General features: G+C 48.7%; 1 protein-coding gene across 1 annotated transcript in view; it reads right to left on the reverse strand.

Moving 5' to 3' along the window:
* Positions 1-49: 49 nt before the first annotated feature.
* LOC107123767 (cell division cycle-associated protein 7-like) overlaps positions 50-11,142 on the reverse strand; it is a 21,353-nt gene continuing 10,260 nt past the window's right edge. The window contains exon 8 of the mRNA XM_015427111.1: positions 50-129. Within this exon, the coding sequence (XP_015282597.1) occupies positions 50-129 (80 nt within the window). The remainder of the gene's footprint in view (positions 130-11,142) is intronic.

The following is an 11,142-nucleotide window of genomic DNA, read 5'->3' on the forward strand; positions in this document are numbered from 1 at the left end:
GCAAAGTCGGACGGAAAGAGGCAAAACGTAGAGCATGCAAGGAAACGGGTCACGTGATCGCAGCTGCCTCGTGGCGCCGGTTTTGCAGGGTCCTAGAGGAATCCGGCTCATGCGCGAACGTGATGATACCTGGCCTACAGAGTAAAAGTCAAAATTGGGATGTGCTAAACGGAAGGACAGGATTGCCCACTGGAAATGATGGGGGACAGGAATGCCAAATTGACTTGCATTGGCTCTTTTGAAATACATTTGTTGTTGTTGTTCAGTCGCACAGTCGAGTTGCGACCCCATGGACCAGCTCCAGCCAGGCCCTCCTGTCTTCCACTGTCCTCTGAAGTTGGCTCAATTTCATGTTCGTTGCATCGATGACACTGTCTAACCATCTCATCCTTTGCCATCCCCGACTTCTTTGACCTTCGATCTTTCCCAGTATCAGGGTCTTCTCCAGTGAGTGCTCCCTTCTCATTGGGTGGCCAAAGTATTTGAGCTTCAGTTTCATTATCTGGCCTTCCAGGGAACAGTCAGGGTTGATTTCTGTTAGGATTGACTGATTTGATCTTCTTGCAGTCCAAGGGACTCTCAAGAGTCTTCTCCAGCACCATAGTTCAAAAGAATCTATTCTTCGGCGCTCGGCCTTCCTTATAGTCCAACTCTCGCAGCCATACATGACTACTGAAAGACTATTGAAAGAGGTAGTCAATCTTTAAAGGTACAATTGTGGTCTTAGGGTACTGTCTCAGTGATGATCTGGTTCTTATAGATCCACATGGGTCAATGCAGGGGTAATTCATGAGGACAACCAGATGGATTTCACCTAGAGAACTGGTGTTGAGTAGTGATGGGCATGAACTGGGAAAATGTGGTATGGTTCATGGTATGCCAGCTTCATGAACCATGAAACATCACAAATAAACCAGTTTCATTTGTGAGGTTTGTGACATGGTAGAACACCCCTCAGCATGATAGAGACACCAAACTCACAAGGGATATCCGGCTAACCCTCCTCTACCTACATGCCAAGGTTGGTGAGGATTGAATTTATGGGGTTCGAGTTATGGCTCCCCCAAAGAAGGTGTCCCCAGGAAAGCATTTTCTGGGGAAATGACAAGCACAGGTTCATGAGGGTCAGGATTGTATAGAATGGATCCTGTGCAAATTAAAGATGCCAAACATGCAAGAGATCTCCAGATGACTCTCCTCTACTTGCCCTCCAAGTTTGATGAGGATTGGATTTATGGGGTCCAAGTTACAGCCCCCCAAAGAAGGTGCTCCTATGGAGGGAAAAACAGCAAAAAAGCAAGGACAACAGAAGCCATGCAGAACAGAATCGAAGTCCCAGAGAATCTCTGCAGTAGAAACTGAAGGTTGGAGGCATTTTTGCAAGCCCAGCAGAACCAGTGCAATGTGCCCAGCAGAACTAGTGCCACTGTGGCACTGTGAACCCAACAGGACTAAGGTCAAGTCAGGGAAGTGTTTTTTGGGGGGACATGTCAGACACAGGTTCAAAAGTATATAGAATGGACCCCCTGCAAGTTACACACACCAAATGCACAGGGAACCTCACCCTGCCACCTGCTCTTTTACAATCTCTTCAAGTTGGGGGTGGATTACATTTCTGGCGTCCCAGTTACAGACTCCCCCAAAAAGTCTCTCCAATGCTCTTTCCAGAAAAGACAGCTGCAGTTACAGGAGTCTATGGAACAGCTCAGAAATAAGACAGCAAACTCACAGGGAAAGTTCACCTGGGCAGACCCCCCCATCAGACAGTGGAACCAAGGCAAGCATCCCCCCTATGCTTGCAACCCCCAATCACTTGCTGAATCACTGTACGAGTCCTTTGTTAGCGCGATCTAACAATTGGCGACGAGGATGGGATGTTAGAGCAGGTAGGCAGCCCTGCGGACATCCACACTTCGGACTCGGAAGAAAGCGGGCAGAGCACAGCAGCCGATCCGGCGGAGGCGCCACCAGCTCCGGTGCCCAAGTCTCCCCCGATGGCTGGAAGCCAGAAGTTCGAGTGCTTCGAACCCTCCTCAGAAGACTGGGACTCCTACCTGTCCAGGTTCGAGTTCCATCTGGAGACCCACGACATCACCGATGAGGCGAAGAAACGAGCATGCCTCCTGAGTTCCTGCGGGAAGGGGACCTTCGACATAGCCAGGTCGTTGGTGGCCCCAACTGATATAAAGACTGTCACCTACGCTGACATCACGGAGAAGCTTAAGGCTCACTATTCTCCACAACCGTCGGAGATCGCCTGCCGGCACGCTTTTTACAAGCGGAACCAGGCCGGAGGCGAGACCATCGCAGATTTCGTGGCGGCCCTTCGCAAAGCCGCACGGCCATGTAATTTCCACAACGTGGAGGAAGCCCTCAGAGACCGTCTCGTCTGCGGTCTCAAAGATGAAAGGCTGCAACAGAGGCTGTTCGCCCGCACCACCCTGACCTGGGCAGTGGCCTACGAAGAGGCCGTGGCCGCGGAAGCAGCGGAGAAGTCCACGAAGGAGGTCCGCCAGCGGGTGGCAGAGCCCAGTATACACGCTCAACGAGACAGCGAGGGCGAAGACGCGGATGATGACGTCAACGCGGTTCGAGGCAAGCGGACCCCAGCGAAGACTACCAACGTCAAGCCTTGCTCCGGTTGTGGCGGGAAGCACCAGCGCGGCTCCTGTTGGGCTCGTGATGTCGACTGCAGAGCGTGTGGGCGGCGTGGTCATCTGGCCAGAGTCTGCAGATCAGCGAAGAAGGATCCCTCAACTAACAACCGGTCAGCGCAGAGGGGCACTCCAGTCAGCACCCAAGGCAAGACCCGTTCCTCAGCATCGGAAGCAAGCTGCCAGTTGACGGCGACCTTGTCGAGCGCATCGGCCGTAAATCGCACCAGCAGCCAGGGCAAGATCACCGTGACTCCACTCCTCGACGGCCGACCCTGTACAATGGAGGTGGACTCAGGATCGTCCGTGACGGTGATTTCTGCCGCGTCCTGGCGCCAGTTGTTCCCGAACCGAAGCCGGCGGCGGCTCCAGCCTGCGGGAACCAGAGTGTCCGACTTCCAGGGCAACCGAATTCCCTTGGCCGGACGGGACTCTGTTACTGTTGAGTATAAGGGGAAATGTGTTAAACTGTCATTCCTGATTGCAGAGGGAGACCGGGTTAACCTGCTAGGGTTAGATTGGTTTGAGCCATTGGGCATCGGTATTTCTGGGATTAACAGGATGTCTGAAAATAAATGGGGCATGCTGTACGACCTGTTCCCTGATGTATTTGCCGAAGGGTTGGGAAGGTACAAGGGCCCCCCGGTTGCGTTTGACTTAGATCCGTCAGTCAAACCTATTAGGTTGAAGTATCGGAAAGTACCTGTGTCTCTCAAACATAAGGTGGAAAAAGAGATTGACAAACTAGTTGAGCAAGGGGTTTTAGAGCCAGTACCATACAGCAAATGGGAGACCCCGATCGTAACCCCTGTCAAATCAGATGGGTCCATACGACTATGCGCCGATTACAAATGTACGATTAACAAGGCGCTGCAGCAACATTCGTACCCGGTCCCGGTAATAAGCCACATTTTGGCTTCCCTGGGGGGTGGCAAGATTTTCGCCAAATTTGACCTGGCCCAGGCATACCAGCAGTTGCCTGTCACCCCGGAGGCTGCCGAGGCCCAAACAATTGTAACCCACCAAGGGGCTTTTAAAGTGAACAGGCTGCAATTCGGGGTCAACGTAGCACCTGGGATTTTTCAGGGCCTCATGGAACGTCTACTAAGGGGGGTACCTGGCACAGTGCCCTATTTTGACGACGTGCTGATTGCGGGCGGGTCTGAACAGGAACTACTGGACCGGGTTAAAGAGGTCCTCAGGCGTTTTCAAAATGCCGGTCTCAGAGTTAAGCGCTCAAAATGCACGCTCGGGGTGGAAAGTGTGGACTTCCTGGGGTTTCGCATTGACGCAGAGGGAGTCCACCCCACGGATGAGAAGGTATCCGCGATCCAAAACGCCCCCAGGCCGGTGAGTAAGAAGGAGCTCCAATCCTTTTTAGGACTCCTGAATTTTTATCATGCGTTTTTACCGCATAAGGCATCAGTGGCGGCCCCTTTGCACGCGCTTTTGCACAAGGAGGCAAAATGGAAGTGGGGGCAGGCCGAGGAAAAGGCTTTTGTGGGAGTCAAGGAGCTGCTGACATCTAATGCCGTACTCACGCATTATGATGAACACAAGCTCCTGGTGTTAGCTGCTGACGCTTCACCTTTTGGAGTAGGCGCAGTTTTAAGCCATCTGATGCCTGATGGGAGCGAAGCGCCTATCGCTTTTTATTCTAGATCACTATCTGCGGCAGAGCGGAACTATGCCCAGATAGACAAGGAGGGTCTGGCGTTGGTAGCGGCTGTCAAAAAGTTCCATGATTTTATTTTTGGCAGACGATTTTTGCTGGTCACTGACCACAAGCCGCTACTGGGGATTTTTGCGCCCGATAAGCAATTGCCTAATATCATGTCCCCACGCATGCTTAGATGGGCGATCTTTTTGCAGGCTTACGATTTTGACTTGGAGCACCGGCCTGGGAAAGCGATTGGGCATGCGGATGCCCTCAGCCGGTGCCCGGTGCCTGACATTGGCGCAGACCCTGCCCCCGCCTGTGAGGTCTTGGCAATTGAGGAGCTTCCTCGACCCCCGGTATCATCCAGGGATATCGCGAACCATACTGCTAAGGACAGCGTGTTGTCAAGAGTGCTGAACTGGGTTTGGAGGGGGTGGCCGGTAGGGGGCCTAGAGCCAGAATTCAGGCCATACAAAGCCCGCCAAAAGGAGCTTTCAATCTCGAAAGGGTGCATTCTCTGGGGGAACAGAGTGATAATTCCCGACAAACTTAGAAAGACTGTGTTGGATTCCCTGCATGAAGGTCACCCTGGCATGGTGCACATGAAGGCACTAGCCAGGGGGTATGTGTGGTGGCCGGGGCTGGATGCAGAGATTGAAGAGTGGGTTCACGTGTGCTCAAAATGTCAGCAAAATAGACCTGACCCCCCTCAGGCGCCACCGCAGCATTGGGAACCCACAGGTAGACCCTGGTCAAGGGTCCACATTGATTTTGCTGGCCCCATACAAGGGCAAATGTTCCTAATTGTTGTCGATTCAATGTCAAAATGGTTGGAGGTGGTTCTGATGCACGCAACCACTTCCCTGGCGGTAATTCATGCCCTACGCCGGCTGTTCGCATCACACGGACTGCCGGACACACTGGTCAGTGATAACGGGCCACAATTCACTTCCCAGGAGTTTGGTAAATTCCTAGCAGACAATGGCATTCGCCATGTAACGTCAGCACCATTCCACCCCGCATCTAATGGGCAAGCAGAGAGGATGGTCCGCACGGCTAAAGAGGCCCTGAGCAAACTTAATGAGGGGGACTGGAATGTCAGGCTGGCTGATTTTCTATTGAGACAGCACACTACGCCATCTAGTGTCACGGGCAAAAGTCCTGCGGAATTGCTAATGGGGAGGCGCCTAACGACCAGGTTAAACAGACTGCACCCAGATCTGAACGATCGTGAGCCTGACCAAAGAAATGGGCAAGCGTGTGTGCGCATATTCCAGGCGGGAGACAAAGTGTTTGCACGGAACTATGCATCTGGGCACTTGTGGGTTCCCGGGGTGGTGTCAGATAGTATTGGCACTCGCATGTATGTGGTACAGCTGGCCGATGGTCGAAAGTGGCGGCGCCACATAGACCAGCTTAAGAGACGTTGGGCGAAGGACAGCGCTGACTCTCCGACGGCTGAGTCCTCAGACTTTGATTTCAGACCTCCCGACATGGAGGTGAGTACGGGCCTACCTAGTACTGTCCCGATGACAGGGCATACCCCTGGCCTCGGAACCACTAACCCAGACGTTAAGTGAGCCTGATACAGGTTGTGCAGAACCTAGGGCTGACACCCAGCAGAACTTACCCTCTGAGCCTGCACAACCCCGCAGGTCTCAGCGTGAGCGGCGAGCGCCATCGTACCTGGCTGATTATGACTGCAATAAAGTATTTGGTTTTGACTAATGTATGTATTATCGATCAACTGTAAATATTTTAAACGATGGTGTTGTCTTAACTTAGGGGGGAGGAATTGTAATGTATTGGAATCCTCACTTGAATCGGCCCATTTACATTCAATGTTAAGCTTGAGCCGGATGAAGGCTCCTCTGAAGAACATTGCTATTGGTCGACCTCCCACAGCGACCAATCAGAACTGTACAGTCTCCAGAGAGGGAAAGACTCTCATTGTTTTTTAACTATGCAATCTTATTGGTTGTTAATTGTAAATAGGCGTGGCTATATTAGCCCGGGATTGTTTAAAAGGAGCCTAGCTCCCAATGTTAATCTGTTCTGGTTTTGGAATGCGTTTGAGTGTTTGCTTGCTACTTCAAATAAAGCTGAATCACTGAGCTGAAATCACTCTCCGACCTTTGTTAGCGCGATCTAACAACACTGCTCTGGGACTGGAAGGACAGGAACCCAGAGTGGAATGAGAGCACCAGGGGGTAGCAGGAGTGTTATGGTACTGGAATGACAGGCCCCGCAGTGGAATGACAGCTCCTGGGTGTAGGAGGGGTGTCTTGAGGGCGGAATGACAGGACCCACAGTGGAATGACAGCCCAAGGAGATAGGAGGAGTGGCCCCAGAGTGGAATGACAGCTCCTGGGTGTAGAAGGAGTGTTCTGAGCCGGGTGGAATGACAGTGTTGCCAGAGGCGCTACCTTTTACTCTTGGGTAGCCCCAATAGCAGGGGCACCCCACTTCTAACCTGATCCAGAGACCCACAAAATTCAGGCCAAGGAAGGCACTCTTTGTTCTGAAACACAGAGCTAGACACAGCTCTGAAAAAGGGGTCTCCATTTTCAGGTGACAGGCAACCTCAGAGCAAGCCTCCAGTCTTCCTCCTCCACCCAGCAGAGATTATGCTTATGGAATAACAATGAGTTCTAGCAGGTAAGGTATCTACATTTCTAAAGTCTATATAATTCTTTGTCTGAATACTTGTCTTTTCTACTCTGTCCCTCAAGATACTGGGATAAACCAATCAAACATTCAAATTATTAACTATCCTTCCTGACGCTAATCAGGGACGTCTCCCACCTTTTGTTTACCCTGGCCAGGATCATTAGTGGTCAGATAATCCATTCAACTAGCCACCCAGCACCTGGCTTCTATTGTTAAATCCAGACCCTGCCTCTCTGAAAACTCATTGGTCACATCTAGGCCTTGCCCATCTTGATGCCACACACCCCTTGGACTCATCATTGGTCCAGGAAATCTATTGTTCTCACCTGAGACCAGCCCCCAGGACCAGCCATTGGTCTGCATTGTCTTCCATAGGGTATATCCCAGCGTAAACATGGCCTCAGCCTGTGTGTTTTCTGCCATAATCCAAAATGGCAGTCCACCCCTGAACTCTCTGAGTTTAGGCCACAATCCATGGACCTCTGCACATCTGGACAGGTTGTATCACCCTTCTATAAGCTATCAATCACCTCTGCTTCCTTATAGTTCTATATTGTGTGTTTGAATATTGTTTGTATGCTTGATAATGTTTAGTAAAGAAATCATTATTTTAGCCACCCAGTTTCTGTGTCTGTTCCTGGGTTCTTGGGAATTCTAACTCTGGTATACACAGGTCAGATCCTATAGATAAGCCAACTGCATATTAATAATTATAATTCCCCATCTTTATTAAATAATAGAGCAATTTGGCTTAACAACAGGCCCCAGAGTGGAATGACAGCTCCTGGGTGTAGGAGGAGTGTTCTGAGCCGGGTGGAATGACAGGCCCCAGAGTGGAATGACAGCTCCTGGGTGTAGGAGGAGTGTTCTGAGCCGGGTGGAATGACAGGCCCCAGAGTGGAATGACAGCTCAGTTCATTCAAATCTCATTTAGTCTGATTCTTTACCAACATTGGATGGGTATTGAAACTGGGACTTTCTGTGTGCCACACAGATATCCTCCCACTTGTCATCACATCTGAACTGCAGGCTGTGGAAGGTCGGTAGTTCAGCAGTTCAAGACCTGAGTTGCCGCATGACGGAGTGAGCTCCCGTCTCTAGTTCCAGCTTCTGCCAACCTAGCAGTTCGAAAGCAAGAAACTGCAAGTAGATAAATAGGTACCGCTTCGGTGGGAAGGTAACAGCGTTCCGTGCGCCTTGGCGTTTAGTCATGCTGGCCACATGACCACGGAAACGTCTTTGGACAGCGCTGGCTCTTCGGCTTTGAAACGGAGATGAGCACCGCAACCCTAGAGTCGGATTCGACTGGCTTTCAAGCAAGGGAACCTTTACCTTTTACTTTACTACTTCCTAGGCCTGACTCAGTATGCTTTATACATACCTACGGACTCTGTGACAATTTTTAGAAGTATCAAGATTTGTTTGGGGAAACGCTTGTTTGCAATTTTATTTTAATTACTACACACTTAAACCCATTAAGCACGCAACAGGGCTCTTAACTGTTCTCAGCGCTGTTTCCAAACGAAAAATAAATTTAAGATTTAGGTAAATCAAGAAATCTAATTTTAATCTGCTATCTTCTGGTAGCTAAAACAACACCTATAGTAAACATACAATGAAGGAATATGCTTTTATTTTGCCCAAAACTAATTCAAAAATTGACTCAATTGTGTACATTTTTGTTTGTATGAAGACCACTCCTTAATTTAGGTGTGTCTTCTTTATGTGCATCAAATGAAGGAACTGAGTCATGCACATATTCTTCTGTATGCATCACTGATGCCCTCTTCTGCAACAGATGGGGGACCTTGTATATGGCCACCTGTGGCAAAGAATGTGTGTGCTACTCCTGGGGGGCAGGGAACCCCTCCTGTAGAATGACATGAGGGGAGAAATTAGTGAAAATCAACCCTCCCCCCAATCATGGAGATCCACCACTGAATACACACACACACCATGAATCCTAGAATACATGTCACAACAACAATTTCTAAACAAAGTTGTTTTTAATTATCAAAATTAAACTTTGTACATAAGAGCTTCCTAGATATTAGGATCCATTTACAGCATTTAAGAACCTGCTTCATCATATTAGTATCATTACAGTCCTTAAAAAAAACCCCAAACTGCAAAATCCTTGAGTGGCAGCTACGTAAGCCCAGGATACACAGTGCCACCTTTCTGAAAGTGGATGCTGAGCTAGGCTTTTCATGTAGGACCAAAGACCATCTAGAACTGTTAGAAAAAGCAGGACACACCAGAGTATTAGGTATCCATCCCAATACCAACGTAATCTACAAGCAGAACAACATAGCCACGAAAACCCATCCAAATGTACAACAGGAAAGCAAATCACAGTCCATCCCCAGAGAGAGATTCCTGACTCTCTGAATAATGGAACTTGCCCTATAATATGATGAGCAGAGCCTTAAGATGATGTTGCATAAAGCAACAAAAGCCACAGAAAGACATGGCACTATCTAAAGAAGCCTTTTTTCTCCCTTTCCATATGCTCACAATCACCCTAAAGACTTAGAGATTCATGGTCATGTGTAAGACTATTTCAGCCCCCCTCCCCATATTAACAGTAAAACTACTGTTACTGTAATTCTAGGACCATGCTTCGAAGTGCGACAGCATTTTAATTTGAAGCCAACTGTAATCTCAGTTGTCAGCTTGGTCCAAGAGAGAAACTGCATGATTGATCACAATGACTGGTGTTTGAAGGGCAAGTCAGTGGAACAGTCTACTGCTTCATCTCTTGGCAAATATTGCCCTCTGGAACACTATCGCTCACCTGACCTCTCTTCTTTGGGCTCCAGTGCAGACAGTAGATCCAGACCTTCCTATAGTTGGGACAGTTTATTTTTGGAGGTCAGTGTTCGTCTCATTACCACTAACAGTCCCTGACTGCATGGCCCATGTGCAACAGTGTGGAAGAGCAAACTTCTGGTTTATATAGCCCCTCGCTATGCTAAGTTATTCTGCAAAGTTCACACACACACCTATAATAAAGCGATTGCATTTCAGCTATTGCATATTGGGTTTTCTATACAAGGGCTGCAGAGGATGGAATCCATGTTAAATATTATCCTGAGCACATAACCAGGAAGAGGGCAGGAGAAAAGCACAATTACAGTTGCTCTTGTACACAGAACTTTGGTGTTTGGCCACAGTGTAGGCCAGCCTAAAACACTTTCAGTACATATTGGTCTTTTGGCCAGTGAGAAGCACCGGTAACATGTCATAAAGCAAGACTGACTCACTCAACCAGGCACACCTCAGTTATCTATCATTCTATTACAAAAAAAAGAAGATAAAACTACACACACTCCCAAGCAAGCAAAAAAACAAAACAAAACCCAGCATGTGCTAAGCTACATTTGATAGCTCTGGATTTAGACTGGTTCAAGCCACCACCCAACCCCCAAATTTTTAAGCAGCGTCCATGTTTGTCACAGATTGTTTCAAGAGATTCGATTATCAGCTCTTAAAACCATTTCCCAAGATCAGCAAATGAAACAATATTCCTCTCTCGGGGCTACTAACATTTTTAAAGGGTCTTACGAGCAAAGGATAGTTTGCTTGGATTGTTGCTAAACGTGCTGCAAGCGGTAACTGTACAAACAGATGCTGGCGGTTTGGTAAAACTAAAGGGAGAAATAACGGAACACTGGGAGCAGGTAAGTCTGTAAACATCTGCATAATGGAAGCTCTGCAACAGGTGATTTCAAGCCGATGACAGATAGGCTCTGGTTGCACTTACGAAATAAACAAACCTAAGGCTTAAAAAAAATCAGGAATTAAAAGCTCAATCAAATCGACAATTAACACGCTTAGTATCGGTGCCGCTGCAGGACAGGGCTGGAGCTTCATTCTTGCATCGCAAGTTCTTGTTTCAGGCTGCAAATAAAAATTAATAAATAAATCAGGCACAGAACTAAATGTATAAGACGACCAATAATCTAATATGTGGAACAGGTCAAAAATGGATTGTCTCAGGCAGACACCCTTGTTCCCAGGGGATCCTTTAACTAGAGAGGATTGGGCAGAAGAACCTGTGGTGGTCATGCGTGGAAACAATGTGCTTTCCAACAGCCTCTAGGTTTTTGCTCCATGATGTACAACAGAAAATACGGGGGGGGGGGGGGGGCGGGG

Source organism: Gekko japonicus, unplaced genomic scaffold (assembly GCF_001447785.1).
Source record: "Gekko japonicus isolate JY-2015 unplaced genomic scaffold, Gekko_japonicus_V1.1 scaffold565, whole genome shotgun sequence".
In the NCBI taxonomy this organism is placed as follows: Eukaryota; Metazoa; Chordata; class Lepidosauria; order Squamata; family Gekkonidae; genus Gekko; species Gekko japonicus.